General features: G+C 36.9%; 2 protein-coding genes across 4 annotated transcripts in view; one reads left to right on the top strand and one right to left on the bottom strand.

Annotated features, from left to right (window-relative positions):
• The window catches only part of nalcn (sodium leak channel, non-selective), a 128,996-nt gene extending 124,665 nt beyond the window's left edge, over nucleotides 1–4,331 (top strand). Inside the window, exon 47 of the mRNA XM_084121522.1 lies at nucleotides 4,174–4,331. Coding sequence (XP_083977648.1) covers nucleotides 4,174–4,187 — 14 coding nt within the window. The 3' untranslated portion in view covers nucleotides 4,188–4,331. The remainder of the gene's footprint in view (nucleotides 1–4,173) is intronic.
• On the bottom strand, nucleotides 78–26,675 carry LOC311087971 (phospholipase D1). Of its 3 annotated transcripts, none has more exons than XM_084121523.1 (28): nucleotides 26,529–26,675; nucleotides 25,548–25,693; nucleotides 24,255–24,419; nucleotides 22,032–22,162; nucleotides 21,640–21,785; nucleotides 21,216–21,333; nucleotides 20,899–20,964; nucleotides 20,178–20,236; nucleotides 19,992–20,084; nucleotides 19,318–19,470; nucleotides 18,851–19,000; nucleotides 18,495–18,578; nucleotides 16,918–16,999; nucleotides 16,661–16,771; nucleotides 14,106–14,315; nucleotides 10,459–10,684; nucleotides 10,139–10,267; nucleotides 9,814–9,939; nucleotides 8,943–9,061; nucleotides 5,816–5,929; nucleotides 5,560–5,670; nucleotides 4,160–4,245; nucleotides 3,945–4,058; nucleotides 3,584–3,633; nucleotides 3,293–3,427; nucleotides 2,372–2,525; nucleotides 1,807–1,921; nucleotides 78–1,544 (listed from the first exon to the last, which is right to left on the bottom strand). In XM_084121523.1, exons 3-28 carry the CDS (start codon nucleotides 24,397–24,399, stop codon nucleotides 1,320–1,322), a joined length of 3,252 nt encoding a protein of 1,083 aa, XP_083977649.1. In that variant the 5' UTR covers nucleotides 24,400–24,419; nucleotides 25,548–25,693; nucleotides 26,529–26,675; the 3' UTR covers nucleotides 78–1,319. The 3 variants fall into 3 exon arrangements, with proteins under 3 accessions (XP_083977649.1, XP_083977650.1, XP_083977651.1); XM_084121524.1 differs by having other exon boundaries at nucleotides 10,459–10,681; XM_084121525.1 differs by lacking the exons at nucleotides 78–1,544; nucleotides 1,807–1,921 and having other exon boundaries at nucleotides 2,387–2,525; nucleotides 3,588–3,633.
• Nucleotides 26,676–27,999: the final 1,324 nt, after the last annotated feature.

Raw genomic sequence — 27,999 nt, 5'->3', positions numbered from 1 at the left:
TGGTTGTGTTGTTATTTTAAGCATTTTTGCCTGCATTTTCAGGAACAAATGAAAAGAACTATGCACTCATAAAGAAATAATCTGGAAGAACAAAGTTAATTATTTACAACAGCTGCAGTGTCCATGTATATTTCATTAAAAGAGTTCAGTTATAAACCTGCAAGGACAAGGGACAAATATACAGCAGAAGAATGAAGGTTTATGTACACTAAGACTTCACAGCAACATGTAAAGCTAGCGTCTATGGATAGCTCAGAGGTAGTTTCCGCTCTACAAATGTATGCATGCTACTGACAGCACATATAGCATCATTAGATGACAAGCGTCAAAAGAGAGGGCAGCCATTACAGTTTCCAGGGTTCCCACGGGTCATGGAATTTCTGGAATGTCATGGAATTTTAAAAGGTCTATTCCAGACATTGAAAGTCAGGGAATTTTATATATTTTTTGTCCAAGTCATGGAATATCAGGGAATTTAGTTTGTTGCTTTAAATTTTAGTTTCCATTTATCAAAATGTAATTTTTCTATACCGATTTTTTTATCGCGCTGTTTCACACATCTTTCTACGGAGCCCCTGAGGGGACCTTTGCAAAAAAATAATAATATGGACTTTCACGTGCACACGAGAAACTTTTGCGTGCGCACGAGAAACTTTTGTGTGCGCACGCGTTACAATTTCCGGTTTGGTTATAGTGTCATTACTACAACTGTGGGAAAAGGGATGAGATGAGAGTGTGCTTGGAGCATGCCTCCAGAGATTTGTCTTATTATAGGGAGGTTGTTTGTGGACTGTGCTTTACTGTAAGAAAAAAAGCATGAATATCACATAGGCTAAATGAATATCAGGTCCCACATCATGGATTACATAATCAGAGAGTAGCCTATTTCTTTTCGTTTTGAATTGTTTCGTTTAAAGACATTCCAAGCTATCTTCAGATGTATTTCTCATGTATGTGAGGCATACACCGAGTTTCGGTTAATTTATGATGAGATGCGCTCCAGTTCACGTGCAATGCAAGTGATCGCGGCACGCCTCCATGATTATATTGTCTGCTATATATTTGCTTCTCATTTATTAAATACAGGCAACTGGTTGATGAAAAATGTATTAAAATTAAGATACAATTTATACAAAACGAAATTCACTTTAAAGAAAGGCTTTCTACAAAACAAAACAGCTCGGTGCTCCGCAAAACAGCAGCCTGTTTTGCCGTTCATTATAGGTCATGGAAATTCATCTTTTTAGTCAGTGAAAGTCAGGGAAAAGTCAGGGAATTTGACATTTGGTTTAGAGTGGGAACCCTGAGTTTCAAAGAGTCTATGTCCACAGCTCGATGGGCATCATTCCCTCTTTAGAGTTGAAGGAAGGGAAAAGGTTCTCCTCAGAGAGGAAATACAAGGGAAATTGGACCAGAAAGCCTCGTATCTTCTTCAGTTCAGTGCAGGCCTGTGCAGGGTCCTCGGCAGCCATGCATGGGCGTGACATGTAGTCCTTCAGAATCTTATAGTTTAGGACTGCATCAGTGGGCAAACATCTGAAGACCTGCACAGAGAGGCAGTGAGGTTATACGCCTACTGTATATTATAGCTTAAGCATATTTATCTAATATTGGATTGTTGAAGCATTTCAATGACAAGGGAAAAAGGCAGAATCAGACCACAAGTAAACATCCGGCTCTATTGACTGAGCCGGTTAATCAAATATCTAAGATCAGTCTTTTCTAAAAATAAATCGAGGGTTATTTAGAGCGTTCGGTGAGGAAGGTCAGTGCTGTGCTCTTACCTTTTCTGAGTGACTTATTTACCTTGTCATACACACTGGCGTTCTTGGCTGCTGTCACCATCCAGATTTCCTTGTAGAATCGGTCACTGATGGGATCACTGATGTCTATGTTGTCTCCCAGCAAGCCAAGAACAAGCCTAAAACGAGAGATTGTTTTCAGACTCCAAATTAAAGCTTTTGTAATGTAATGGGGCACAAAATATTAATACATTTAAATTGGTTGAATTATGCTGTATTTAATCTTTCACCTTAAAAAAAAACAACAACTTTTATTTAACCCGATTTTAGGACAAATATTTACGATTTGAATTTTTTTTAATCTGTATTATTTTCATTAGAATTGAGAACATTTCTCCCATGCACAAAATGCAAAAATTAACATTTTTATAATTTAAACATAGTGCTGATTTAGTGTGTAAATTTGCTGATTTAATTTAATGTCTATATATGTTAGTATGTTTATATATTTTTTTCTTTGTGAGATTCATCCAATAAATATCAACAATGTATGTCACAGGACTGTAAAACCTCCCACTGCAAATAAAAATCCTGTTGCCATGTTGCTCACGTGTAACAGAAAAGCAGACCTGAAGCATTCCTCCCGTAGAGACAGGGCGAATCTGCCAGCCTGATAACTCCCTCCATCCATGACAGAGGGCTGGAATTCTGTGTCTTCAACAACCACAGCCATTTCACTGTCTCTCTTTCCCAGCATGCTCCTGTCATTGATGTTTGCTGAGCCTAAGCAGATCACAGATACCTATCAGACACTTTTCCTTTTCCTACTATCATAGTTAATGCCTATGGGGAGTGTAGGATGCGTGTTCTGGATCTGTATTTGGGTGTGACCTCTACTGAGAGCCTCAAGGACACATCAGTGAAAAACAGTGGTTTCTTGTTTTTCTTCTTCAAAGCCTATTCATAAGGATAAGAGGATAATTGGAATTGATAAAGACAGACTTTGAGCGACGGATTTGAGCGACGTTAATGGGATTTTAATAATGCATTTGTGTGGATTGAGGAGACAGGCGTGACTTCGCTTTTCATAAACATCTGTTGGTGTTTGTTATTCTGCTCATGTCCACACGAGATGTGTTTTGTATGAATGCAGTGCCCCCTAGTGGCGTATAATAGTTTTACAGTTTAAAGATTTCAAACAACATGACCAGGTGCGTTTATATATATATGCATATATGCGTATAGCATATATATATATATATATATATATATATATATATATATGCTGTCTTTCCAAATATATCTTAGTAGTCAGTATCAGCCAGTAAAAAAACTCATATGTGTCAACCACTAATCTGAATATCAAGCAAGTCACCTCCACCTATGTTTCAATTATAGCATTGCTTCATTGAGCCTAAAACGTGGGAAAATATTGTGTCTTAAATTGTGTCTGAAATGAATTCATGAAATTTTCTGGCACAAATTATACCATTTCCTGAGAACGACCCAATTTTATTTTTCTATATGTGTGAGAGGGGAGATTGGCTGACCAATAATGACAGTGCAATCATCCACGATCATGAGCTTGCTGTGCACGTAAATGAGTTCAGTGACCAGACGCCCATCCAGGTCAGCGTGAGTGCGCAGACCGCAGAATGAGATGTACTTGATCCAGCAATCTGCCACTGCACAGACAAATACATACACACACACACACACTTTCTTCATCCTGATCCTGTTATAATACATTAAAATGATGCAATCCACATTTGATGGGCATGATTTTTGCAAATGTGACAGCTATAGTCTAAATTTATATTTCTGCATACTAGTCTACTTACTCACACATTTGAGCCTCTCAATAATGGAGCGCTCCCCTCTGCACATTGTCCTGTAATGGAGAAAAAAAGGTTTCATTTCATCTACTGTCTGTCTTGACTTGCACCAATCGTGTGTCTTAATTCTCCTTCACCCGACCAATCACATCGCTCGCTGAACCCCAGTTACCACAGCATCCTCTCTACTCCCCTTATCTAGCCTAGTGTTGAGCCTCCAAGCTGGGGCTGTAATCGTCTTTTGCTTCTCTCTAGTGAGTAGCGGGGACCGTTGTTTCCACATTACACACGTGTAATTTGCTGCATTTTTGCCCTTAATTGTGGCAATTTGGTGATTACAGAAGACGCATGTTTGGAGGGTTATTACCTGTAATTAAAGTACATGATTGCTTTGATGGCTTGCCCCCCCCCTGAGGAGATGTCACCTTCAAAGCCGGGCAGCAGGGGCATCACCACATAGACCCGAAATTTTTTCCTCTCCCTGTGGCCAAGTCACAAACGGAAATGAAAAGGAGTTAGGTTTGCCCATTGATGTTTTTGTGTTCAAATTCATATACAAGTGTATCTATTGTCATGATGCACCTGTATGCCCGCAGGATTCTCTCCGTGAGCGCATCTCCAATGCTGTTGTGGATGGATTTGTCAGCACAACTGATGAAGAACTGGTTCTGAGAGATAAAGAGACAAAAGGGAGAAGAGAAAGATGAAAAACAGAAAATACGGCACAGGAACTGCATCTGAAGCATTATGCAAGAATCACAATCTCATAAAACAGGGTTCCGGATCAGTTGTTTATTTATTTTTTTTTATTTTTTTGTAGTTTCTTTTTAATACATATTTATTTATTAAATATATAAATATGATATATTTATATCATGTTCAGAGTCTGTAAGATTTGTCTTATGGTCACCAAGGCTGCATTTATTTGATCAAAATCTGTTTTCTATTTTAATATGTTTTATAGAATAGAAAGTTCAAAAGAATAGCACTTATTTGAAATATAATTCTTTTGTAAAAACATAAATGTCTTTGCTTGTTTAACATTTTTGGAAGGCTTTTTATTTATTTATTTTTTTACATATGAAATAAAAATAATATACTTTAAATGAATAACTGGGTAAATAAATTACTGTGCCCCTAAAAATAAAATGAAAACCTTTTATTCTGCACTCATGACCAGGCATAGACCCTATCCCAAATTGTGCAGCTGATGTATACTTGTTTCAGTGTTCAGTGTTACTATATTGTGTTACTCCCTTAAAAAAGTAACTAATTACATTACTTAGTTACTTTTTCTGAAAATGAATGTAAAGACCCTTTAACACCAACAGTGAAATGAATAAGCCTAGGCTGAAGGAAATGCAAATTCACACCGGTACAGTAGTGTATTTAGTATTTATTTATTGTATTTTATGTGTATTGTATTTTTTTTCCATACTCCGGAAGTCAATGGGGTACATCAACTGTTTGGTTACCTATATTCTTCAAAATATCTTCTTTTGTGTTCAGCAGAAGAAATAAATTCATATAGATTTGGAGCAACTTGAGGGCGAATAAATGATGGCAGAATTGTTTTTGGTTGAACTATCCCTTTAACTAAAGTCATTTTTGCTTTAGGTCAGCAGCAAAGACATTGGTTAATAAAGTGAGATAATAATAATAATAATACAGACATAAAGTATATTTAATGTATTATTTCACATATTTAATTATTTCAGGTTTGCGTAATATTCTGAGTTTGCATTGCACTGTTTTTATTCAATTTGAGGAATACTGAATCTGGTTTTGTGCAAGTGAGATGAGTAAATGCATTCTCACATTTAGTCTAGAACGCCTCTGCATCTCACTCCTGATTTTTATTTCAACATGGGGACAGGAGAGGTGTAAATGAATAAATGTAAAAGTAACTGTAGTAAGTTTAGTAAAGTTACTTGAAAAATGTAATCTGATTACGCAACACTGCTTGTGGTTATGTATTTTACCTCTATATATATGAAATGTTTGCTGTTCTGGATGGCTGATACGTAGGCCAAATGAATGGACTCCTCATGGACCTTTGACCCAATAGACCACTGGCACACAGATCTCAAAACCTTGTTTTAGTTTGTTTGGGGGGGAAATGAATAGAATCGCAAGGAATGACTTATCACAAAACACACATTTCTCTAAAAAATGATGGATAACTTAATATTGCCAGTACAAAGCAGGAACTCATGTAATTTGGTGTTGAAATCTCACCTGAACGTTAGCTTGTGTGGATTTGCCGTGGTACTCAGCTGGCACCATGGGTGCGGAGAGAGACTTGGGCATGAGGCAGGGGTAGCACGTCACCCCCGACCGCTTCTTCACCAGCTAGCAAATAAAAGAAGAGTTGATTGGGATCAGACAGAATGCCCGACGCAGACTCCAAAATCACACCCCTAAAGAGCACTAATTACTGTGCCACATCCAGATAGCCTGTTGGGCTGACCATCAACCCCTGCCTGCTACCTCCACTCCCCAGAGATAGAGAGCACTTGTTTGAGGCTGAATAAAAGTCTCTTCTGTTTAGTCTTAGACAGTGCCGCTGATTACAGTAAATTGATGGCCGTGTGTGTGAAGGGTTTCCGAAACTAGGTTTTTAATGGCTATTGTCCTAACTAGACTACACTCAGACTGTTTTCAACTGGGCCCGGCACATGGTTCAAAGGTTCTTTGAACACGAGACAAGCTTTGTTTCCTGGGAAACAAAGGAAAATGATGTTGCCACTTCCTACCAATTATCTACATATGGGAGAAACAATATTTTTTTCAATATTCGTCACATTAAAGACGAATGTGTTCTTCGTTCATCTAGACTTTCTGTTCTGTTCTGTAACAGTGTTATTAAAACAAAGCGAGAAAAAAGGATTTGTTCGCTTAAGTTTGAGTTTCTTTGGAAGTTTTATTTTACTTGACGTTTTCACCCCTCTTGAAGGAAGTGCTCATGGTGCAAATTAGCAAGCTGTACGCCATGTCAGCTTACACTGTGGGCAAGCGGTAATCTGGGCCGTGTGGTTATAAACAGATGGTTCTCAGGCAATTAACAACTGGCATAATGTGTTGATTAAAATCCATTGAGCCCTGATGAGGGAGAACTAACATTAACTCTGCTCACGGGCTGTTGGCAGCTGCCCAAGCGATACTTATAACTCCAGTGACCTTGATAGTGAATCACATGTCTGAATCACCACACTTCTAAAAAAAAGCTTGACTTAAACTAATTCTTTTTTTTTTTTTTTTTTTTTTTTTATTACAGGTGCAGATCATAAAACACTGATCATATGGTTGGAGATGGAAAGTTCTGTGATAACAGTAGATAATAGCAAGTTAGATTAGCACAGGTGTACAAAAGCATTATTCATAAATAAAGGGCAAATAAAACTCAGATGTTATATTTAATAAAAGTTCAGATGATAAGATACTGCAGGATAATGTATTTTACAATGTAAATTGATCTGTTTATACAAGTTTAATTCAGAGCTCATGCAAATATTGTTATTATTACAGTATACTGTATAATACCGTAAGTTTTTGGTCAGTAAGCTTAATACTTTTTAATTCATAATACTTTTATTCAGCAAGGACGCATTAAATAGATCAAAATATCAAAAGTGACAGTAAAGACACTTATGCTTCAAAAGATTTCTATTTCAAATAAATAAACAGTTTTCAACATTCGTAACAATATGATTTTTTTCTTGAGCAGCAAATCGTTATATAAGAATGATTTCTGAAGGATCATGTGACCCTAAAGACTGGAGTAATGATGCTGAAAATTTACATTACATTACATACTAAATTACATTTTAAAATATATTCAAATAAGAAAATAGTTACTTGCTTAAGAGACTTGTTACCCAAAGTTTTGATATATACACTATCTATGTTTGAAAAGTCCTGTAATATACCTCATAATGCCATCCACACAAATCACTGACAGGATTGTTCCCACTTTGAAATACTTTCTTTGTTGTGAATGTGACAAGTGGTGTTCCCTAATCAACAGCAAAAGATATAAATGAGACTGGTCTGTCTTTGAGCCGTAAATTCTCATTTCCACTAAACACCTCATCAGAGGCATTCAACTTTCTTTTGTTTGTCCTCGTCTGCCGCACACACACCTGGCTTCCTCTCCTTTAATTATTCACCAGCAGAGTGTCTGATCGGTAGCCAAGCCTGAAATATGACTGGCATAATCCAAAGGAAATCATACAGGCCTCAAACCAATTCAATTACTGAACAATCAAAGTAAAAAGGCCTCTAATTGCTCTAAAAGGGGGCTGAGAGTACGGGCGGCCATTGAATGCTGACTGCATTCAGAACAGGACACAATGAGCAACTGCAGGGGGTGCTAAGCTCAAGCTAATAAAGATGGTTATTCAAACACACTTGAGAGAGGGTGGAAACCTCGGCTTCATGCATGCGCTCTGATCTTCAGTTCTTACAATTAGTTTTCTGAATGGAGGTGGTATTTGTGCACCTTCTAAGCATTTAGGAAAGTGATTTTTCTGGACATTTAAGTGGATATGCTTTATAGTCATAATTTATAGCAAACGATACAATATGTGGCCAATACACTTTGCAACACTCTTATAATAGATATGCTTTCAAATGTAAAACTCCCCCAGATGAAAATGATGTTGCTCATAGGTTGTTCTTTCAGCTCAGCAAGGTTCTCATTTCTGATGTTTTACTCAGAGGTTTCTTCCAAAGTTGTTTAAAAAGAGTAATTTAGGTAGAGTAAGAGTAGAGTTATGAAATAAACTTAGATCTTACAGGTCAGAACATCTGATCTTGAATTAATCTGATGCAAATATCTTGACATTTGATATCTTGACAATTCTGAGCACAGTTTGGGACACAATTTTCTGAAACTCAATCTTTGACTGAAAAGAGACTAAAAAGAGAAAGAGGACTAACGCTGCGTCCGAAATCGAATACGTCCCTACTATATAGCATGTGAAAAACAGTGCACCAACAGAGTAGTATGTCTGAATACACATTATTTAAAAAACAGCAGGCGAAAAGTCCCCGGATGACCTACTTCCGGCGAGATTCTCAAGTGCGCATTCGATGGACACTTTACTATCCCATGAGGCCACAGGAGAGGATTTATGAATGGAAGTGAAGCGACGCAACTAACGCTGGTAGGTCACATGATAATGACAACATGGTGGACGTAGTTTGGGCGGATTACATTCATACTACACACATACTTACTATATAAAATGTACTTTTTTAATGGTTGTGAAGTAAGTTCAAATTCAAATGTAGTGCCTACTCAGACCGTACGCGATTTCGGACGCACCGTAAGATAGCCAAGAACATATCTAATACCTCCTACCTTTGTAAAGTTCCACCTCTGAATGAAATGTCGTGCAATATCTCTTGCAGCCTTCCCATGAACCACCACCCCAATATCATGCCAGGGCATCCGAGGTGTCTTATACCTGTCAATGAAGTCTTAACCAGAAAAATAAACAACAAACAGCTGCTATAATGCATAATAACATTAACCAAACCATTATATATATATATATATATATATATATTTTTTTTTACATTTATTTAACCTTTATTCAACCAGGAGAGAACCTCACTGAGATTAAAATCTCTTTTACAGGAGTGTCCTGGCCAATACATCCCAGGTTATACAGAGATGACAGACAGGCCTTTTGAAGGCATCCCAGTGTGGTCTTTCTCTTTCACCGTCTTTGACAATGCACAACCATCTTAGAGTATTTCACTACATTCATCAGACTCCTCAATTCTCCTGTTGTGTCCTAGCCAGTTGGCACTATGTGCAAAACCAGGACTTCACATTTACAAAGCAGAAATGCAAAAATAAAGTTATCTCCCTCTGGCAAGAGAATAGAGCTGGGAAAATAACCCCATACTGACTACAGAATGGGATTGTTGGAAACGACTTCTGTGTCTTCTTTCCCTCATTCCTGTGTTGGAGAGATTGCTTCAATTGATGAATTTGACTTAAGATATCAAATAATGTGTAGTGTCGTTGTCATTTTTGTCTCTTCTGCTAGTTTTTTGTCTTAAGGCCTAAAGATTCACTGTTTCGGGAAACACAGAAATATGAATGTGTCCTGATATTTTTGTAATGCAAAATAAATCAGCTGAGGTCTACATTTACATTTTTTTGGCTGTGGTTGTGATATTACAGATGTGCACCAGTCGTGTTTAATTCAGCTGTTCCGTACCATCAAAAGGCTTGTTGAGTTTGACCCAGTCTTTGAGGATGAAGTTGCAGTAGTCTTTGCCGTGCCAGAAGCGAGTCTCTCCACAGAGTTCAGTACTGCCTATGTAACTTCTCAGGGAACTGGTCTCTAAAACAGGTCGACATTACACAGATGTAGCAATCCATATATTTATAAACTTAAAGATTGATTAGTTCTCATAGCTGTGTCATTCAACGTCAGCTTCAGTGAATGAATAATAAGGTTTAGTTGTGTATGAATACTGGATTTATGTGTCAATATATGCATGTCATACAGATGTGTTTGGTTTTAATGCTTGTGTACTAACCATAAGGCAAAGGGAGAGAGTGATGAAGGCCGAGATAGTATGAATCGCTGGAATGCAGAGACAAGCTCTTGGTGTAACATTCCCGAGTGAGAGGGGTCCTGGAATTAAGACTATTCCTACAGTGATGTTCTACACACAGAACACAAACACAGTCTCTGTTATGTAATTAATTGCACCACAATCGGCACCAAAAAGAATAGCAAAATAAACAAGAAAAAAATAAGCTTTATAAATGTATAGATAAAATAAAATAAAATACAAACAGTATTTAAAATATAACCATATCTATATAACAATTTATTTTGTTGAATTTCTCTTACTGGACTCTGTTCCATCAGAGCTGTGGCGACTTTTCTCTGATGGCGTTCTTAGCAGTCTTCCTTTGTTGTTTTCTCCCTGTTCCTCCTCTATGGGCAAAGCGAAGCTCACACAGATCTCACCTGGATCCTCCACTGAGCCTGAATCTCCTCCTTCTCCAGTCTGAATTTCTTCAACTATCAAATTAATCTTCATCTCTTCGCCCTCCTCCACCATGGCAACTGACTGCTACAGAACAAAAATGAACATGTATAAAACACAGATAAGACAGAAAAGACAGAAATATGTTTTGCTATTTAATAAGCTCATTCCTGCATCCCAATAAATATTGTATGCACCAAAAATATGTACATGGCTGGTGATCAAAAATGTATTAGTAAAAATTATACTATTAGGTTCATATATTTTATAACTGCTGTGGGAAACAATTTCTTAAAAAAGTAGACATGAAATTGACACAAACTGCTCTTGTTCAATGGTGCAAAGTGTTGTGGGCAATATTAGCCCCCCAAAAATGCATGGATCAGGCATCCCACACCTTTTGACAAATGAATTTGCATGAATAAAAATATAAATATAATAAATATGATAATAATAAGCTGCAGTCCGTAACTTTTTCAAAATGTACAAACTGTACGTATTAAGCAAGTATATCATGAATCCATTTTCCAACCCGTGTGTATGTCTTATCCTGAATCCCAACGGTACACCTATAATAAGTGTTCATATTCGGACTATGTTAGACTGGTTTGGGTCGCACCGCTGCGGAGTAGCCCAGTACCTGTGTGACTCATCATAGACATTAACAAAGAGAAGTAGCTCAGGCTACAGTGTTCTTCCGCAAGACACATGCAGTTCTGTTTATTAAGCGCTATAGCGCCAAAAGTTGCGGACGAAAGCTTTACATTTCTATTTAAAAAGAGAACATTTTAAATGTATAGAAATTGCACTCACACAAGAAGAGTAATAACTATCCATTAAATTATTAAGCATAAAAGGATAGTTCACCCTAAAATAAAAATTCTGTTATCATTTACCCCATGCCGTTCCAAACCTGAATGACAGGAGATATTTTGAGAAATGTCTGTAATTTGTTCATACAATGGAAGTCAATGGTCACCAAAAATATTTTGTTAGCATCATTCTTCAAAATAACTTCACTTGTGATACACAGAGGAAAGAAAGTCAGGTGAGGGTGAGTAAATTATGACAGAATTAAAATTTTTGGGTAAACTATCCCTTTAACTTAACTAGAACATTTCATTTCATTTTGGAAATATATTACTTTTTTTTACCATGACTTCTCCATTAAAAATGTTGTTTTTCGATTATTGTGAGAACACTTATGCTCCACCACAAACATTATTCCATTACTATTTTCAAAATCTCACATGTATGCAATGTCTGGGCTGTCTGCCTGACTTGATTCTATCTACAATGTTTAGTATTATTTAAAAAAAAAAAACAAAACTGGTGCACAACAGAGGGCCAAAGAACCAAGACCATCTTTTTCTTCACACATTCTGAAAAATTCAACAGTGAAAACGTCCATGTTATCTATATGTGGCTGATATATCGGGCTAGCTGTCAGCCTGCAGTATGTAGAGAGTGGTAATGGCCACCCGTGCGGCATCAGCCCAGGGAAGCTATGACTTAAACGATAGTGTAAGTGACTCCAGTCTGCTGAGCGGAGTCTGAACGAGGGTAAAATGCCCTCTGATGTGTGCGAGTTAATGGCTCATGGGGGATCATAGTGCCCTCGACTTGACAAATGGCAAATGTCAGAGCACTATTCTCCTGGTGGGCATAATTTTATTAAGTGCAAATATCACTGTGCTCCTTAGGAGACGTTTTGAAAGGTTAGACCAACAGCTGTAACAGTTTCATGTATATTAGCAAAGATTTTACAGCTGAGGAGCCCCGCATTGATAGATACAGTCACTCAAGCATGCAAAGAGAAGCCCCTTAGTAAATGCAATAAGTGCCTTCATCTGAAGGGTTCAAATCATGTTTATTTAAAAGCTCAGACCCATATTTAATGACACAACGGCAGGCAGGTAGGCAGCAGGCTGGGAGAGGTGGCATAAAGACGAAAATCAAGCTCCCATTTAGTGGCCCCAGTCATTTGTTGACTCACTCATCCATGCAGGGCCTTTATGTTTAATGCAGCTCTCTGGGGGGAAGGAAAGGCCCGGCGAGAAGGACTGGAATTATCAACCGCAGGCCCTTCAAGGGTGCCCCAGATGCTCCGTAATTGCAATTTTACGTTTGCTCGTTGGGAAAAGAAAAGAATAAGAAGGCAGAGGCCCTGAATCACCAGCCGCAAAATCAATCCCAGTAAGCATACAACTGAAATGCAGTCTGGACCAGTCCTTTATGATCACCATTGTTAGAACAGCTATACAAAATAGAAATCACTACAATTGTAATTCAGGTTAGCTGTCAATGCTTTCAAGTATAAATCACAAATCAATATATAACATAACAAAGATAAATACATAATGGTCCTACAAATAATTTTACATGACATTTTGTTAATGAGCAGTTTTAAATTTAGTTTTTTTATGTATTGCGAAAAGCACTATATACAAATAAAATTGAATTGAATTGGCGCATTAGTCCACATGTTTAGAGGAGGCTTTAGCAGACGTTTGTCAGGTGTGTGTCGACTTCCCCCATTGAGTTCTTTGACAGATATCAGAAACACCCAGCTGGCAATAGCATGGCATGTTGACAAACACTGCAAAGCCACTGTGGGCTACCACTCGCAATGGGTCACATTTACAAGTTTATTCCTGTCCAATTCACTTTTGCCTCTGTGAAGAATTGATATCATCTATTTCTGATATATGTATATAAATCCATATAGGGAATAACAAGGATTATGTTTACATAGGTCACAGAATGTGGTGTAACACTGCTAATCACTCCCTGTACTGTAAAAAAATAGTTGCCACATTACCTACACAAACACTGGGATGCACAATGTTTATATTTACACTGGTTACGCAGGTAAACAACGTGTAGCAGCAGTACGTCACCGTTCGTTTCTAAAACCTGTGGAAACATGCAGACGGTTTGCAACAGTCTTCAGTTTGCCTGGCTAAGAACTGGCCAAGAATGGGCTCTGGCTCCAGAACGTTAACCATTCTGGTATAAAAGAGGTATTACCGGCCTCAAAATGCACTGTAAGAATACATGGGATTGTTTTTCCTGTTTTATTATCCACCAGATGAAAATATCAAGTGATAATAGTCAGGTAAAAGTCCAGTCCTACAAAGTCAAGTCCTTCAAAGGTTTGGGGTCAGTAATAATATAATAAATGTTTCTTGAGCACCAAATCAGCATATTAGAATAATTTCTGAAGGATAATGTGACACTGAAAATTCAGCTTTGCCATCACATAAATAAATATTTTAACCAGTTATTTTACATTGTAATAATATTTCACAATATTACTATTTTACTATATTTTTGATCAAATAAATGCTTTTGTGAGCATAGTTTAATTTTTTTTTCTTACTGACCACAAACTTCTGAACTGTAGTGTATTACAGGTGAAGAATGGGTTATGAGATATAACTGTATGTAGAATAGTAATAGTGATTTTTGCCTCAGAAAGTACCACTAATAATAGTGGTGGTCTTACATGAGTGAGGCTGGGGGAGAGACCAGGACTGTGCTGGGGGCTTCTTCTCACACTCCCCACATCAGTCAGTCGGTGTTGGGAATCATCCCATCTTCCGTAGGCCAGGTCAATCCCTCCCAGGAAGGCCAGTGACTGGTCAATCACCACCGACTTCTCATGGTGAGCCCAGAGCAAAACAGTGGAGGGCATGTGATCAGGGTGTCGGATGACCTGTCAATCAGTAGAGATGGACAGCTTGTCAGGTTCATTTTCTCAAATCCACAAGGCATTGGGAAATTCTTTATTAAAGAAGAAAAAAGACTGAGGGTGTGTTCAGAATACTACAATTCTGCTCAGTCATTTCTTGTATGTTTGTTATGCACAACACTTAAATACTATTTACACATTCACAAATGTTCAAAAGTTTAGGGTCAGTACATCTTTTTTTCAACAAGGAACATTTAATTGATCAAACGTGACAGTAAAAAAATTCTAATGTTACAAAATATTTCTATTTAAAAAAAATGCTGTTCTTTTGAACTTTCTATTCATTAAAGAATCATGAAAAAATGTATTAGGGTTATATTTAGCAGCACAAGTGTTTTCAGTGTTAATAATAATAAGTGTTTCTTGAGCACCAAATCAGCATATAAGAATGATTTCTGAAGGATAATGAGACTGGAGTAATGGCTGATGAAAATTCAGCTATGCCGTCACAGAAATAAATTACACTTTAAAATATATTAAACTAGAAAACAGTTTAAATTGTAATAATATTTCACAATGTTAATGTTTTCACTGTATTTTTTGTCAAATAATTGCAACCTCGGTGAGCATAAAATCTTTCAAAAAAATAAAAAAAATCTTACCAACCCCACACTTTTGAACGGTACATGAAATACAAGTACTTCTGAATATGTGCCAAAATATACAATATTCAATCAGAACATATATGAATGTGTGGATTGCCAGAAAGTTCTTTGAATCAATCATTCAATCATACAGATTTTACAAGACACAAACTGATAAACACGCACTCTAAAAAGTAATTCAGGGGACCTGTTACCACAACTTAAATAAATGCATGGTTGCAAGGTAAAAATTCTAATTTATTGATTTAATTAAACAATTTTGTCGGCATAATAATGTTGATCATTACATTAACTTAATATTGTGTGTAATATAAATATATTTAAATATATATTTATATATATAAATATATATTTTTGCTTTAATTGTTGTTGTTTTTTTTATTAAGTTGGAGTAACTTAATGAAATTGTCTTTGAAACTTGGGTAGTGGATTTCTAGTTCCCAGCATGCTTTGCATTATACTGTATAAGGAGAATAAATGTTGAAATTAAGGGTTTTTATGTGTTTTTTAGTGAATGGAAAGACCTGTTAGTGTTTAATGCAGTTATGTTTGACATTTAAAAGAGTTTCTGTAATGCTGAAATTTTTGTGGTTACCATTTGATAGAAGAGTTTATGAAATGAAGTAAACACTACATTGACTCTATAAGCAATGACTGCGCTAATGCCAGTGACAAGTAATTTATTACATTATATTACATTACATTACATTACACATTAACTTTATAAATAAGTTACATTTAGTATGTGCTATAATAACGTGGATTTAACTGAAATAGATCAGATAAATTGGTTCCAGAGCTACAAATCAAGTAGTTGGAGTGACTACATTTTTTGAGTTTGAAAAGATTTGCGTACATGTTACAAGTTCCTCTAACTCAGTATAGTTTGTTGGTTTAACATAATTTCATTCAAGTTGTCATAACAACAAAACATTTTTTTTTAGAGTTTAACTTTTGTCGATTGACCAAATTTCCTAAATATGAGCTAAAGAAATACAGCAGGCTCTCAGCCAAAAATAACACCACAATGTAGATGGTGTCAACTTTTGTGCGAAGCAGCTGCGTCTCCACCAGCTTTGGCAGAGCCTCCAGAGGACGCCGCCCCTGGCAGGTGTTTCTACACCAGCAGGGCCCAGGAATACCTCCATCCAGCTGCTTTGCCGCACACGTCCTTGGGGTGTGGATCCCAAGCCACTTCCCAGTGTCACTCCTCTGTCCAGACTCAACCAGCGCTCCAATAAGATAATGTGACGGCATGTCAATCACACACAGGCCTGGGGTGCTACGGTGATGAATACCACAGCACTATGGTGCCATAGAAGCTCTGTGGCACCAGGGGAGGAAGCAGACTTGCAGCCCCAGGCTCTTATAAAGACAATCGGCAAGGGAGAACCTGACCATCTTCAGACACAATCCGTAGGGTTCCCAACAGAGTGATCCCCGTCATTCTACTAGAGAGTATTTTGGCAATGTCCAAACACGATCTAAGTAACATGCTACTCCTGTGTCTGGAGGGGAAGCAGTGGGCACACTAGGTGTTCTCATGCTTTCTATGATTTGATTTGATCGAGCCTTAGTTCTTGGAGAGATATGGGTAAACGTAAGAGTGGGAAGCTGATTCGGAGGGACGGGTCTCCTCTGTAATACTGTCATTTCTGGGCATAATTCTGCTTTTGACAATGTTTGACATACTGATCGACTCACCCTGATGTTAGAGTGAAGTCCCATCAGGGTCTTCTTTGTGTACTCGCTGTTGAGACCCATCACTACCTCGACTTCTTTGTAGAGCAGGACAAAGATCTTCACTCCTTGTTGCTGAGTTGACAAAAGACAAAATGTTGTTAAAACTGGGAAAACCAAAGAGAACTGGGTGAACTGTGAGGTGCAACACAATATATGGATGTGTGAGAAGTAAAATTAAACTGGCTGAAGTCCAGATTTGAGCAGGTGTTCAGACTCACTGCTTTTCGCTTGAGGACATGGTCTAATCTCCACATGTTCCCATCTACTACAGGTCGTTTGAGGAAGATTTCTGGGCTTAACCTGAGGACCATATCAAAACCAATTTAAAAACCTTTAACAATTTCCACACAAGTTTCATTCTTTATTTCTGTGACATTTAAGGCATAATTCCCCCCAAAATATTTTTTTTGTTAGCACCTATTCAGCCTCACATTGTCCCAAACATTCATGGGTTCCTTTAATCTATCAAAGACAATAGGTGAATTTGTTTAAGAACGTCCTGGCCAAGAATGTGTTTTGGTTTGAACACTGGGGAGGTGAACCATTTTAGCGGGGTCCCAGGGCATGCTCCCTTTGTTTGTTTGTTCATTTATTTATTTTTGCAAAATGGTCTTTTGTGGTATCTTACACTCATGCAAAGTTGGTTGACAACATAACTGCAATAAAGTAATTGCCTAGTTAACAATTACTTGTTTACTTAAATATTATTTAAGCATCATCTGGACCCTTATCAGTTTGACAGAATTTTCTTCTTTAAAATACCATGGGAAGTCATACTATTTTTACTTAACATTTTCTTATATTGATTTTTTTATTTCCTTCTCCTTAACAGTTCCTCAGGCTCTTAATGATTTTGGCTCTTGGAGTATCTGAAAGCTAAGTTTTTCCTAATATTAGTCATCATTACACATTTTACACATGGGGGAAACTGATTGTTTGGTCAATAATTCAAGAAGGTCCAGACTTTAAAGCTTTGATTCTACCTAGTACTTGTCTTTATGAAAATGTTCTTGTAATTATTTTACAGTAACATTTGTAATATAAAGTTATAATAACAGATGAGACCATTAATGGATCCTCATTAGGCCAATGTTGACATATTAGGCCAATAAAACATGATAAATTCTAGTATTGGTGGTAATAGTTTAAAAACCTCTTTTTGGTAACACTTCATTTTGATGATCATTTTTTAACATTCTGTTGACTAGAAGTAAATTTGCAACTACATGTCAACTAACTCTCATTAGAGTATTACAGTAGTAGTCTGTCTGCTTAATATCTGCTAACTCTTTATTGTGATGCTCCTCCAACAGACATTCTACTGAAGTAACTTTGCAACTACATGCCAACTTATTCTAACCATAACCCTACCAGTCTACTAATACTCTACTAACACTCTAATGAGAGTCAGTAGACAAGTAGGTGCGACGTTACTAATAGTCAACAGAATGTGCTAAAGGGACCATCAAAATAAAGTGAAACATCATGTTTGACTGTCTGGGTTTCACATTTTATCATCGCCGTAGCGTCAAAATTGTGCTGATAATTGGTCCATTCAGTTCAGGCGGGAACTTAGCGCGCATAAAAGCTCTGAACGCACAATGTATATAATTAATTAATAGCTTAATTCATTTTAATTAACCATGGTATAAACATTGGAAGGGTTGTACTTGCCAGTTCTGGTTAGCTACTGGTTATTGGCTACCACTGGCCTACATTAAGCAGTGCGACATTGCTCATTTAATTGTAAAAGCTAGGACCATGGGAAGTAATTGATGCTGATTCTAATCTGTACCACCAGGCTGTGATGAAGATCTCCTCCTTTGCTCCTTCCAGGGCATCAGCTAGGGCATCAAAGTATCCAGCTGCGTTGACAAACCTTCAAAAGGAGCACAGGGTGCCTCATTTAAGAACTGTGTCAGGGTACTTCACAGAGATTTGAGAGAAAATGTTCTGGTAAGTGTTGCTCACATGTTGACATAAAAAGAACAAAGAATAAGGGACTAGTTGAACTTCTGAGATTAATGTAATATTTTAAATTAAATTAAATAATGCACATTCAAATTTATTAAGAAAGAATGCACTGTGTCCTCTATAGTTTTAACTGGAGTATTGTATTTAAGTAATTATTGTGCATGCATAATTCATCACCATTTTGAAGTAGTGTTTTCTCTAACAGGTGTGAAAGACCCATGGCGGTTTTCCCTCAGAAAGTCCTGTCCAAACATTTGAGAAAACTCGTCTATGGAGTGCCCCCACCAACGAGCCTGCCTATATGTGGAGCATTTGATAGTAAGTGCCCTGTCAATAAAAAACAAAACAAAAAACAACCTTTTAAACAACACAAATGTACAATTATCTTACAATTTGATTAAGATAAGACTTGTTTATAGAGAATACTGAAAATGCTGAAATAAGTTTAGCTTTACCCCACTGGAAAAATGTTTTTCATTGTAAAAAAAAAAAAAAAAAAAAAAAAAAAGATATATATAATAACTTATTTAACAGTTCATACACACACACACACAGAGAGAGAGAGATAATTTTGAAAGCATGTTATCTAACAATTACTGCATGATGAATTATCTGCCGTATAAAACATATTTATCTCAACCTGCCTGCAAAGATTCTCAATAGTGACTCCGTGCCTGACTCCGGTCTCCCGGGTCCCAATTTTGATGTGAAATCCCTTATCGTATAGAATCACGGTGCCTACTTGGCCATCCTCTGGCCTCATGTAGAGAACAAAGGAGTCTTTTACCACCAGCCATCTGAAACATGAAGCAGCCACCACATGAGAGCTAAAACAAGGGGGAGAGCCATTCTATCAGCTGTGGGAAAACATCATAATAACCTAAATAAGTAAACAACCGCAACAGAAGACATGCCACGACCCAAAGGCTCAGCAAGGCCGCAATCCGAGGAGCAAAATTCAATTGGGGCAGAGTCTTCTAGTGTTTGCTTTTAAGAGCTATGTGAATTATGTAAGTGTAATGTTACTGTAGTTGCTTGTCAAAGAAAAAACAATAACAACCCCGTCTGCACAGATGAAGTTCAACAACAGCATCTGTTATTCACCAGTATTCATTTCAGGGCTTGGTGTTCTTACTTATGAAACCAAGAGACGGAGATCACACACTACTGATTGAAGTGTTTTTCTCAGAAAGATAGTATGTTCTGTCCTCACGATGTGAACAAAGGTGAAAACTAAAAAAGGTTGGTTTTCGACACAGTATTATGATTTCCTAAGAAACATGATTTCCTGAGTAAATGAATGTAGAAGAGCTCTCACCTTTTGGACCACCGGTAACAAACGCTGTTGGACCCGCACCAGTAACATACAGGGAATGTGTTTCCTCCTGATTTCTTTAAGATCAGACCTTCACTTTTGTCAAGGCAAATAAACATATGAATGAACAAACACTAATCAAGCCAAGGATTGTTTTATTGTATTTTATGTTACTATGTACATTCTTACATTCCTTTTGGTCCCAGATCCTGAATAAATGAGATTTGACTCACTTCCAAAAATTCAAGCTGAAATAAAATGCAGTTAGCATTATTAGCATCAATAAGCCTCAAAGCAGCTTTATGGTAAATGTATATAAGTCACACACCAGTTACTTTAAAATTTGCTTATCATTATTTCAGTTAAGCATGGTTCTTTGAATCATTTCAGTTATGGTGTCTAAAATGAACCACAAATTGGCTTCTGCTTTGTAAAGTTCAGTTCTGCCTTAATAATTAGTCAGGGCAGTGTGAGGTGAAAATTGAAGCAGGGGAAAATGTTTCTGGGTACAGGTACTCTTTAATTAGCCCTGCAAACTATTGCTAATTATGTGACTGTCAGAGAATTAGCCTGTGAAGCACTGAGCAAAGTGTGGAATCACCTCTCAGAGGCGTCCTCGACAAAATAGCCTGTTTTAATGAGTGGGGACACAGCAGGTAGAGTTCCTTCCAGAACCTTCATTCTGCCATCATGTGACACAATGGTAATGGAACCATTATTTTTTTATGCTGGGGCTATTGGCAGACAATGGTACTGCACATAGATGATATGAGTAAAGTTTTATTCATTCTTTGATCATTCAGTATCATTATATATCATGACAATGACATTGTATTACCATCAAATGGTGCTGCCACAGTACTTTTTCGTAGGGGCAAATACAAGGAAAAAAGCTTGAGCTGTGACGTACCGTTGTAGGATGTGTCCTGTATAAAGGCCTTTTCAATATATTCCTCAGGTAGTCCTCAAGTTGCAACTGTAAGAACAAAACAAAGACTCAAACACCAGAAAGAAAAATAAATATAGAAGTGTTTAAATATAATTATAAATATTCCCAGCATTAATTATGCCTTTTAACTTTTTACTCAATATATTGTGAATATATACTTTTTATTTTATTTTGGACCTTTAGTTTGTATAAAGGGTTGATTGATATTCTATGGCACACTTATGCATGCCAAGGTCAATTTAAGTTGTTCAAACAATAGTTAAAATAAATAATTTAACTTTTCTACTGATGAGCTGTTCCTCTTTGACAAGAGCATCAGGTCTTCGTGGTAATGTTGGTATGTGTCCTCCGTGAAACCGTTTGCAGCCTTTGAATGACCTCCTTTTGACTGAGTGTCTGTCAAAAACAGGAAATCTGACTGTCAATATTTGACAAGATTTGGGTTGCGTGTCCGTGAAAGCGCCTCTGATTTGATTAACCGAGAGGTAACAGTGCAGTGAGGCTGAGAAAAGGGTTTTTCGTAGGGTTTAGGGGCGCTAACAAGAATACATCTGGGACAAATTGAGTACACCCAACTGAAAAATGAAAACACTTAGCAGCTCAAAAAGCAATGAAGCGAGTTTGTTTTTTAAGACTTGTGGTTTGTTTGTGAGAGAGCGTACTGTATGCATATAAAGATGAAATGAATACAGTGCATCTTACATTCTGGTTGGCAGGGGGATTTTTAAGAGGGCCTTGAATTTGAGCAGTTCCTGATGAAGTGCCTGGAAGTGCTTGAAACGACGCTTGATTTTCCACTTGAAGTTTCCGTGGCTCAGCTCTATAGTATACAGGTTGGGATTCAGCACCTTTGAGTGGATAATTTCGAGAAACAAGAACTAACTAATTATGTTTTTGTACTAATCTAATCATGATACATGGTACAAATGTATAGATATTTTTTTTAAATACTACATAGTATTATTTTACTTTTGTTCTTTAGCAAATAATCCTGTTATAAAAAATAGCATCATAGTTCAAAAATTGTTTCATAACCTTTTTAGTGTTGAAGAAATGTGTAAGTGATTCACTTGTAGTGTTTTAATTTGTATTACCCTTGTAGATGTGAATCGCTCCACCTCTGTCACCTGCACCAGGATTGGCACTTCTTCAAGAAATATAACACCATCCAGGGACTTGAATGGAAGAAAGTTGTATATTGCTTGAAATGATATGTTCCTTGATTCTGAAAGTAATCATAATATTGAAATGAGTCATTTTGTAGTGATTTTTTCTCAACATAATCATATGAGCTATTGAGATCAATAAGAAAACATTGACACACACCTATGTTATGGTAATCATTCTGATTCATGCTGGCCTTGTATTTTAAACTGCTGATAACATCTTAGCAATCAAAAAGTACAGCTACTTTAGAAATAGTTTGTTTGGCTTTTTATCTTTTGAAGTTGTGCAGTAATGGCATGTAGAGGCTCCATTTGATTGTCAGCAGGATAGCGATTGAAGACTCCGGCTGGAGGTGTATAGTATGCTGTGTGCTCTGGAGTTTCTCAAGGCTAAATCTGCTCTGAATCAGATAATGATTTTAGTAAGCTTTTACCTGCTGAAATATTGTTCCTGGAAATATTAATGAACATGCACTGATTTAGAAGTGAGCATAAACAGCACTTTATACGGTAAAAAATAGTGCCAAAAAAACGTTTTCAACAAATGGTCAGTGAGGTGCTTAACATTCAGGAAAAAAATTGATCGTCATCCTCAGGAGATCAAAATAAATATTATATGAGCTGGATTTTCTATTTATTTTATATGAGGTTTGCAATTGTTGCAACACTGTTACCAAAATATGTGACATGTCTAAATAAATACAGTATACAAAACTTGGATTTGTCTAGCAAGAAACGTTAAATAAATATTGAAATTCAATAAACTAAATTTATCAACCAAAAAAAAAAAAAGTCAGGATGCATTACGTTGAGTGCGATTTCACCAAGTGCAACATGTCCCTGGATCAACAACTTTGTTGATCCTGCACAACATTCCAATCAACCAATCAGATTTGAGGGACAAGTTTCCAGTTTTTGTCAAGTTTAGGCTTACAACCAGTTACAGTAGGTGCTTCTACATCAGTGTTATTCATCTATCATTTCCTGATTTTAGGGATGTTATGGGTAGAGTTAGGTTATATGGTTAGGACTAAATTTTCATGATCAACAAAATAAGTTGATCCAGGAACATGTCTTGCTCAGCAAAATCATGGTAACCAATTAACTTTACATTGATTAAATTTACATTTACTTTGAAAATTGATGTTATTATATTATATTAAATTATATATTATTATATATATTATTATATTAAAGTTTTTTAACAATAACTTTTGAATGTCTTTTGGGTGTCACAATTTTAAGAAATATGACAGTTTTTATATGGGGGGAAAGTCAAAAATGTTGGTAATTAAATTCAGATAATAATTAAAAGTAGCATTTAAATGAATATTTGAGAGCAAAAATATGTGAACAGTTTTTCTAAGCTTGCTGCATTGTGCTGCATTCTGCTGTCGGGAGTATGTTTGGTTCATTGTGTTCTGGTTTGGTTCTGTTCTGTTCCCGTTTGCCTGTGTTCCCTTTGCTTGTTTCACGATTTCGTTTGCCCATACAATCTTTAATCTATTAAGGTGTAACTTATTTGGCTTGCTGTCCACAGTGGAATGGCTCGAGGAAGCAGCCTGAACTCGAGCTTAGATATACCCCCAGTGAGACTAATAATGGTTGGAAGTTGAGTCTGGTAGCAATTATGTTGGTGGAGTTCACTCCTCCAGAAATTACATTTAGGAACTTCACTTGTTTCCCTGGTATCTGATTAGTTACGCACCTGTTTCTGTTCCATTTATTTAGCTCACTCTGGGTTTATATAGCCCTCATTTTCATCCCTGTCTGTTCTCATTTCAATTTTAAGTTGGTTGTCTAATATCTTGTTCTCCTGCATTTATCCAGTGCTCCTGCATTTCTGTTATTTCATTTTAATTGTTAAATAAAGGGACTGCTGAATTAGATCCTGCTTCTTAACTCTCCTTGTTGCCACCAGCGTGACACCTGCATTTATGCTTGCATTATGTAAATCATATTCCTTACATTAGATTCAGTATCAGCTGTGCAGAGACCATGTTTCTATTGCACTATACATGCTGCTCCAAAAAGTCCAATATAGAATCGTACAACTCACTCTCCTTCTGACATAATGAAAGCAGTATGCTGAGAGGTCAGCTGTCATGAGGTCACCGATAGACGCAAAGACACACTGAAGCAGCAGTTTACCGCCACAGAGGTCAGTATGGCCACTTGAGTCAAGCTCCTCTGGGTCGTCTTGTAGATCATCTTGGTCCAAGCTGCCAGAGAACCGGCTCATAACCGACTCCAGTCGCTCCAGTTTAGGAGGTCTCTGACAGCCCCTCAGAGACATTTTCTCTTAACGGCTTTTGTCTACAAAAACAAAGAAATTTTATTTTTATTCAACAAAGGATATACAAATACAAGACCAATGTATGAAGAATTATATAGTGCTTTTGTGACGATGCAATACTTTATGCAATATTTTTTGAAGAAACATTTTTTAAGTTGTTTTTTTTATTTCATTAGTTAAAGATATTTGCTCAGTTTTGAAACAGCAGTACCATATTGCAGTTGTGTTTTTGTATGTAAAAAAAAAAAAAAATCAAACAATTGGTATTTGTTCCTATTACCATCTACTTAATGCAGACACCCCTTCAAATCATTTAGCTGCATTTCTGTGTTTTTGTCTGCTAAATATGCATAAATACCTCATGTTCAGATTTTTTTTCGGTCACTGATAATTGCCCCCATATGCGAAATGCATGAAATATGGATTTAATATCAGTTGGCTGGTTGCAGCACTTTGATATTTATATGAGGGGGAAATCTGTTAATGAGGGGCTCCTCCCCTCTCTCCTGACCGGCTCCAGAGCCAATGGCCCAAATGCAAAGTGACAGACAAGTCATCAAAGAACATGGGGATGTAATGTCTTGTGATCCCAGAAAGGGTGACAGACATTGATTTTTTTGCAATCTGACGGTACATGTAATGATAAAAGAAAGGAAAGGTCAGGGTCAAATGGCATGAAAGTGAGGAAATGGCAGGATATCACGCAATGTCACGGGCCACAAACCTTTTCCGCAACTAAACAATGCAAGAAACGCATTTTATTAACTTTATGACGTAAAAACTGCATTATGTGAGGGTATGTTCATTTATATTAAAAACGTAGTTAATAAATAATATTGCCAGTACTAATTTTAAATTATTTGAATATGCATACTGCAACAAATGTGTTACTTTTGTTGCATGTTTATAGCTTTTAATTCATCCATTCAATTTCTCTCTCAAATAAAAAATAAATAAATCCAAGGTGAGATGTTAAAAAGTATAACAAGCCAGTAATAATAAGAGAATATTTTGTCTTTTCACTGGACTTATTTTATGCCTGTTTCACATTTTTACTTATGAATATTTATACTTTTCATTCCAATTTGTGTCAAAGCGAGAGAGAAAGCAAAAAAGAAACACAGAGAGTATTTTGTGCTTCATTTCACCTGTCATTGCTCCAGTAAGACTGAGAATCTTCCTAATGGCCACGGCAAGGGGCCAACGGCTGCAAGGAGGGGGCAGAGTCAAACACACTTGTGATTTCCTTTCCCAACAGGACTGTGGGCAGCGGGCAAAGGTGTTACTCCTTTAGCTAGAACAGGCAGAACAGACAAATCACTAAACTTATCTTGACATGAGCCTTATGAGCCTACTATTAAAATATGCTAATGTTACATATTAAATAAATCTTTATTAATAAACATTTTGTTCCAATGCAATTATTGTTATTATTCAAATTATCATAATATATTTTGTAATAAAAATGTTGTATTAAGAAGAAAAAGATTGTAGCTGTATATATAAAATGCTCCACAAACATAGGCCTACTGTAGTTGACTTTAGTTATTTGTTATACTTCTATCACTGATTTAAACATTATTTAGTCTGATAAATCCTCAGTAACAACAGCTAAAAATTATTTTGTTAAAATGTGTTATTGTCTGCACAAATGCCAAGTTAAAAGAAAGTAGTTCCATTACATCAACTTTATCTGTATAATTGTGGTCATTCAGGTAATATAACAGATTTACTGCATATGCAATACTCTTGATATGAGAAACACACAGGACAAAGAGTTTACAGATTGGATCTGTGGGGGATCCAAATTCATACATTTATTTAGGCCACAAATTGTTCATGATAATAATCGCATGTGTGACAACCGCAATGTAAATAAGGTTATTAGTTTGTGGTGTAATTAGACAGGATGTGAGTCTCCATTCTATGACAGTACAAACGGGACAGAGGCAATTCATTAAGCAGGTAATAGAGCACATTATTGTGCAAATGTTCTGCTTCAGACTAAATCAATCACCACTATAACTGCACATTCGTTCATTAAAGTGAATTACAATGCTGAAAGAGGGGAGAAGACCAGAGCTTGGAACAGCAGGAAGGCAAACTAAAGAAAATATCTAAGTTCTTACCTAATTTTGAAGCCAGTGGAAGAGGAACACTTCTTCTGATTCTCGAGATTACAACAGGTTGTAACTTCTCTGCTTACTCAGTCTTAATCTCTGTGGCAATTCAAATAACTGGTTTCTGTTAACTTGAGGAGTTTCAGTGCTGTTACCCTCTTTGAATTATGTTAGCAGTATGACTGGACAGTTCCATTCACAGCTCTTACAATGTATCATTGCACCATAGGGGAACAAGGGAATGGTTTCACTGCATGCTCAAAGCCTCTATTGATAGTGAAAGCTCTGCCACTGGTGTGAGTGTTTGTGTTTGAAATGTTTGTACCAGGAATCAGAGAGTTACAGCTAATCTCTGTGATGTCATCCCTCATGAGATGGGGACTGGCGTGGCGGAGCTTACTGGCCGCAGTGGTATTTGTGTTGCTGACTGATTAGTGATGTGTCAGCGGTTCAAGAGGATAGTAGGACAATCATTATTACAACATGTTGGCACCATTCTGAAATCTTAAATACTGTATCTCACAAGGTAAACACTAGCCTTCACAATGATCCATAAGAATAGGTTTTTTTTAAATTGCAAGTCTAGATTAATGCTAATTTTTTCTGGCCTTTATCCAATTATAAAGCCAAACAGGGAAATACAAATTACACAGTGACAGAACATGTTTAGATATAGGCTACAAAAACACAATTTTAATAGGTTTGAATTTTGATTAGTCACAAGTTGTGGCCCAAATAATGCACCACACACATATACTATTACGGTGACCGGGAGGGAACATGTTTGGTTCACTTAGTTTTGTCGTGGCCACAACATATAAACTCGTGGGAACGTCAAAATATCTCGTGGGCACGAGATCGTATGTTGAGCGAACAACATCCGTTTCTTGTGGCCACGACTTAATATGTTGAGGGACAGGCATCCGTTTCTCGTGGCCACGACTTAATATGTTGAGGGAACACATCCGTTTCTCGTGGCCACGACTTAATATGTTGAGGGAACGACATCCGTTTCTCGTGGCCACGACTTAATATGTTGAGGGAACGACATCCGTTTCTCGTGGCCACGACTTAATATGTTGAGGGAACAACATCCGTTTCTCGTGGCTATCCGTTTTATAACGGGTGGGAACCGAATCTTCACACGCGATACAGGCTCCTCTTTTTACCTCGGTCATAATTAACGGTTAATTTGTTAATTTAAGTTTGTCATAATTTGTTTTTGTTTTTTTGTTTTGTTTGTTTATTGTGATTTTATTGCGATTTTCACATAAAACTAAATGTTACTCTTCTGTTTTATGACAAACTGCGACTTTCTTGACTTTCATAATTATATTTTTTAAATTGACAAACATCATATAATTCAGGGCACAGTTCAGACGGAATAAAAAGATAAGTTGTCTCTCACCATTGACTACCATACATATTTTTTCCGAAATAAGGTCCCATGAGCCGGAAGCGGAGGGGAGGGACTTAGGCT

Source organism: Abramis brama, assembly GCF_963993115.1.
Source record: "Abramis brama genome assembly, chromosome: 8".
NCBI lineage: Eukaryota > Metazoa > Chordata > Actinopteri > Cypriniformes > Leuciscidae > Abramis > Abramis brama.
Note: the sequence above shows the minus strand (reverse complement) of the source record. Positions and strands in the feature narration are given on the sequence as shown.

Excerpts from the sequence above, each read along its gene's own strand:
- LOC311087971 (XM_084121523.1), bottom strand. The coding sequence starts at position 24,399 with ATGTCTCTGAGGGGCTGTCAGAGACCTCCTAAACTGGAGCGACTGGAG. Across the intron at positions 10,268-10,458 it reads CTCTGATGGAACAGAGTCCA|AACATCACTGTAGGAATAGT; the intron begins GTAAGAGAAATT and ends TTCTGTGTGTAG. Across the intron at positions 3,428-3,583 it reads TGAGAGGCTCAAATGTGTGA|TGGCAGATTGCTGGATCAAG; the intron begins GTAAGTAGACTA and ends TTGTCTGTGCAG.